Source organism: Nannospalax galili, unplaced genomic scaffold (genome assembly GCF_000622305.1).
Source record: "Nannospalax galili isolate Female #2095 unplaced genomic scaffold, S.galili_v1.0 scaffold1631, whole genome shotgun sequence".
NCBI lineage: Eukaryota > Metazoa > Chordata > Mammalia > Rodentia > Spalacidae > Nannospalax > Nannospalax galili.
The window spans coordinates 1,147,551-1,153,550 of NW_008329035.1; the positions used below are offsets into that span (position 1 = coordinate 1,147,551).

The 6,000-nt window shown below is 38.3% G+C and overlaps 1 protein-coding gene across 1 annotated transcript in view; it reads right to left on the minus strand.

The window, feature by feature from the left end:
- Positions 1-6,000, minus strand: part of Larp1b (La ribonucleoprotein domain family member 1B) — a gene marked incomplete in the record, with an annotated part of 109,095 nt that overhangs the window by 81,646 nt on the left and 21,449 nt on the right. The window contains 2 exon segments of the mRNA XM_017797383.2: positions 2,171-2,336; positions 2,764-2,907. Coding sequence (XP_017652872.2) covers positions 2,171-2,336; positions 2,764-2,907 — 310 coding nt within the window.

A 6,000-nucleotide genomic window follows, 5' to 3' on the forward strand; every position in this document is an offset into this window, starting at 1 on the left:
ACATTGAGTGGGGCTACAGGAAGACCCTATTTCAAAAAAATTTAAATATTCTAACATAAAAAATAATTTATAGGGGCTAGAGAGATGGCTCAGTGGTTAAGAACAGTGGCTGCTCTTGCAGAAGACCCAGGTTTGGTTCCCCGCACCCACATCAAGACTAACAACCATCTGCAACTCCACTTCTGGGGGAATCCAAAGTCCTCTTCTGGCCTCTGTGGGCACTGCACTGCACGCATGGGTGCACTTATATATATGCAGCCAAAACACTCACACACATAAAAATAAAAAGTAATTAAAAAATAATTCATGTAAGTTTGCTCATTTAAAGTGATTGAGAATATTCATTCAGAATAGTCAAGGTTCTTACTCTAAAACATATTTAATATCATTTTTTTCACAAGTATAACAAAAACTTTTTTAAAGTTTTCCTCAAAAAACAAAACAAAATCTAATCCCTAATCTATCAGCCTCTCTAAGTACTGTGACAGAAACAGCAATGACAAAGTTGAACGCATGACTCCTCAAATACAGATCTCCACTGATCAAAGAATGCTAACCAACTACCCTAAAAGATACTCTACTGATAGTTGCCAAAAACCCTATTGCTGAGACAACCAAAGGAGTCATGACCAATGTCATGTCTGACATTTTGCTCAGTGTCCTAGGGGACATATCATGTCCTACCTTAGAAGCTCAGGATTCTACACTGCATGACCAGAAATTTTGTCAACACTGAAGTACCTCTGCTCCTCCCTCACTTGTGTGAGCACTTTGGAGGCCGATTATCCTGACATGGAGTTGCATTTCCACTGTCAGGTCTCAGAAGGGACCTGGCAGCAAAAGTTACAAAAAAGACAGGAATAATGGTATGAAGTTGACAGCCACATGCCAGGCACTTTCTGACCATAAAAAGGCCCTTTTCTTCAGTGTTTGCATCAACTGTAACAAAAAAAGCAAGAACAAAATAAGAAAGTTGCTCTGCACTATAAGCCAATCAAATCCACCATGAAGGCACCTCAAAGGTGCCTGGCTGATGCTAATAAAGAAATTATTTCCTACTAACAGAGGAGGATCCAGTTTCTTTCTTATAAAAATAAGCTATGCCTTCTCAAAAATTGCCCATTTCCCTTCATCAAGTAAGGATAGAAAAATAATTCAGATTTTACCTAGCTGGTTAGGCGAATCACTTGGCAAGGTATTTTTCTTGCCATTATATAAACATACCACCTAAATATGCAAAATGCCCTATTCCACAAGAACAGGCCAGGGTTATATGCTTTAAGAAAAGAGAACAAAGTAGTATTCTTCTGAATTCAAGTCAGTATCTTGAAAATAACTAAAGTAAGAATTCTCAACTAAAATATTAACTAGTGTGTCCCTTAATGTGTCACAAAGAAATAAGAACTTAAAGAGCTTAAAAGATATTTAAAAACAGAATTCAGAAGTCAACTGCTAAGAAAAATCAAGACATTGGGCACTATGATCATTTATATTCATTTATATAATTTTATTATTGTCATTTTAACATTTTGTTTTTCTGAGACAAGTTTATTTTGTGTCCCAGGATAGCCTTGAACCTCCAGCAATCCTCCTGCCTCAGCTACCCCAGGGCTGGGATTACAGGCATGCACCATTATACCCAGCTCATTTACAAATTTTAATATAAACATCTATTTACAAATGAGATACATTTTACTTTTTCAGTTTCAAATATGTGTAAGTTTTATATTATTATATTTTTCATATTTATTAATTAGACAATGATATTCTAACTAATCTTAGGCAAATGACATATGAACATAAACAAAATAACAATAACAAAAGTTTTGTTATTTTTTTCTTTGGTCTTTTTGAGACAGGGTCTCCCTGTAGCCTCAGCTGGCCTGGAACTCACTATGTAGACCAGGCTGGCCTCAATCTCCCAGAGATCAGCCTGCTTCTGCCTCCCAAGTGCTGGGATTAAAGGCATGCACCACCACACCTGGCTCGAACCAAAAGTTTTTTCTAAAGGTAGCTATTTTGTCAATATTTCCTAGAAAAAAAAAATTATTCTTCAACTTCTACCACTACAGTTTAGAAAATGTGATAATGATATTCATCAACAAAGACATTAAATTTTACCACAGGAACAGATTTTACTTTTGTATGTTTACATCTGACTTCAACTTACATTTGGCGCTTAATGTATTCTTTCAGTAGTGCTTCTTCCACAGGATACACCTGTACACCTGTGCCATCATCATAGTAATACATCATACTGGTATTAAGCTCTGTTGGAAATGGCTGATCAGTCCTTTCACCATGTTCTTGATAACCATATGAATAATCAAAGTTCACTTGATGTGAATGGATAGAAAGGTGATCAAAGGTTAAAAATAAATATTCAAAATGAAGAACTTCAAACATAAAACTGTATTTATTATCAAACAAACAAAAAAGGTTGAAATATCATACAATACAGCCAGTGAGATGGCTCAGAAGACAAGGTCATCTCCAACAAAGCCTGACAACCTGAGTTCAATCCCTGAGACCCACATGATAACATGATAGAAGGAGAGAACTGATTCCTACAAGTTGTCTCCTGACCTCCATGGGCACACCGTGGCACACTTACGTACACACACACACACACACACACACACACACACAAATAAAAATGTAAAACAAAAACATAATACAGGATGTGGAAAACTAAGAGCATTTGCTCACTTTTTTTTTTTCAAAGTTCATCTAATTTAACAGAACAAAAATCTCATGCCATACATCGAGGGTTTCCTCTGCCTCGGCCTCTTCCTCGTCCTCTTCCTCTGCCTCTGCCTCTAGTGGAACCTCGGATGGTACCACCCTCACTTCTCACACTGGACACTTCATCTTGATCATCTCTCTTTTCTCTATCTCGTCTCCAACCTTAAAATAAAGATATTTTTATACATTCAATTTAGCAATAAAATTACATGATTCTCTTTATGAAAACATAAAGAGAATCCATCCCTCATTTTTTTCCCTCTTTGGATTTTTGGGTTTTTTGAGACTGGATGTAATATTTGCTGGCCTAGGAACTTACCACATAGACCAGGCTGGCCTAGAACTCCCAGAGATCCATTTCCATCTTCTGTGCTAGGATTAAAGGCATGCACCACCACCTGCAGCTTCCTCTTTGGATTAATATACTATTTTTTATTTATTCTTGGAGAATGTCATACATGCATACAATGTATTTTGATTATACTCACTCTTGGCTGCCCCACCCCAGGATTTTTTTTGAGACAGTGCCTTGTACATATCTCCGGGATATTTATCAAATTAGTGACTTGCAAAGGGAAGTAGGTCCTGATGTAGTAGTACATGCCTGTAACCCCAACATTTAGGAAGGGAAAACAGCAGGATCATAAGTTTGAGGTCATTCTGTAATGTAAAGTATATTCTAGGCTATCCTGGCCCACAGCTAGACCTGGTCTCAAAACAAAATAACTTTAAGAATCAAAAACGAAATTCAAATTTTAAAAAATTTCACCCTAAGGCTGTCACATCACTAGACAAATGGAATTTCCTACTATATACTAAACATGGATTTGCATATTTACAGACTAGTATGCTAGTCACTACTCATCAAAGAAGCTTCTTTTGCAATAGAGATTATTACAGAGTTCTACAACTAGTCTCACACAGAAAACAGGTGTCTGTGAGATACCCAACCCTAAGTGACACATCTACAATGAAACCTGTACACTTAAGGCTCATGGAACATAGTGGAACAAGGGGTAGAGAGAATATTATTGCATCTCTGAACTCTCATTAATGAAGCTCTCTCATGCAACAGAGGGCAATGAAGACAAAAGGCCACAAATGGCCAAGCATACAGAATAAGAGTCTTCAGAATGTAGGTCCCTAGGCAGGACTCCTATATTAAACTTCACTCACCCAGGGCTCATGGACCACTGTGGAAGAGGAGGCAGAAAGACTGTAAGAGCCAGAGGACAAGGTGCGTGATCATATGGAAACAGAATCTTATAGGCTTCTGGAGCCTTGTTCATATGAACCTACAGCAATGGTGTCAGCATGCATAAGACCCATGCAAACTCAAGCAGACAAAAACCCAGTACAGAACAGGGGAAATGGGCAGTAGGCCTCAACCTTAGCTGAACTATTGGCAGCTGATTACTGCTGGGTGAGAGTTGATCTTCTTTAAGAGAGAGACTCAAGATAGGATTACTAGACCTCAGTGGATGAATTTGTACTAAGGGACATCTAGGTACATAAACTTGATCCAATAGCCCTTAACATATATGACAGAATGAATGAAATTCAGTGGGGCGGGTTATGGGGGGGTCTGGATGAGGAGGGGGTATAAAGATGATTAAGATGTTTTGTATGAAATGCACAAAAATTCAATAAAAAGTATACATAGAAAATTTTATTTCTTTTTTTTCTATCTTTTTTTTTCTTTTTGAGACAGGGTCTCCCTATAGCCCCAGGTGTCCTGGAACTCACTATGTAGACCAGGCTAGCCTTGACCTCAAAGAGATCTGCCTGCCTCTACCTCCCAAGACATGCACCACCACACATGGTGAAAATTTCATTTCTAATTGTGTGTGAGAGGAGTTCTTGTGTGGGGATCAGAAGACAACTTTATGGAGCTGGTTCTCTCCTTCTGCCTTTACATGAGTTCTAGAACTCTGGTTGTCAGGCTTGCATGGCAAGCACTTTTACTCTTTGAACACTTTTTACTCAAAGAAGCCATTTTACCAGCTCCTCATTTACATGAAATCCTAAAAAAGGAAATAGCTAAATCTGGGACACTGTAAACATCAAATAACCATAGTAACAAAGTATGACAACTGAATACATGAGAAGCTATGTCCCAGGCATGATGGCATACAACTTTAATCCCAGCACCTGGGAGGCAGAGGCAAGCAGATCTCTGTGAGTTTAAGGCCAACTTGGTCTACATAGTGAGTTTCAGATAAGATGAAGTTGTTCCTTACATTTGAGTGCCACCTTCTAAATATGGAAGGTATGAGGTAATAAGCAAAGCCAGCACTTGCAATTATTGTAAGTGAATATGGCAAGAATCATGGAAACAAAATCTTGCACAAAACTTTTATGAAGGCAATGATCCTTTTCAGTCTCAAAGCCTCTCCACGCAAAGGATATATAATATTTACAAAAGGAGAAAGAACATCTTTACAAAAATCTGGAGTGCACTGAGTCAGTCAAGTGATTAAAGTTTACATCATCAATACTGGAACAAACTAGTGTCACATGCATTCCCATATGATGAACTAGTAAGAAAACGATCTTTTGTGGAATTCCTACTAAGTTTGTAATCCAAAAGAGACATCAAAAGAAAATCCATGTTATAAATATTCTATTATCTTAAAAAAAAGATAAATGGGGATTGGAGGGATGGCTCAGTGGTTAAGGGCACTGGCTGCTTTCGCAGAGGACCTGGGTTCAATTTCCAGCACCCACATAGCAGCTAACAACCATCTGTAACTTCAGTTCCAGGGGATCTGACATGCTTTTCTGACCTCCCTGGGCACTGCACAACACAGGTTCACTTACATACATGCAGACAATACACTCACACACACAAAATAAAAATAATAAAATATACTTTTAAAAAGAGATCAATGTGGGGGCTGGAGAGATGATTCAATGGTTAAGAGCACTGGCTGCTCTTGCAGATGACCTGGGTTTGAGTCCCAGCACCCACATGGTGGCTAGCAACTGTCCATAACTCTAGTTTCGGGGGCTCTAACACCCTCTTCTGACCTCTGCAGGCACTGCATGACATGGGTGCATGTATGTTCATACATGTAGGCAATACATTCATACACAAAAAATGAACATAAATATTTTTAAAAGGTCAACGTTATGAAACACAAAGCAAAAGTACTGTTAACATGATAATAAAGACTAAAGAGGAAAAACAACTTAAAGCAATGAGTAACCTCAGACTGGATGGGGATATGGGGGACTGTAAGAAACAATGGAAGC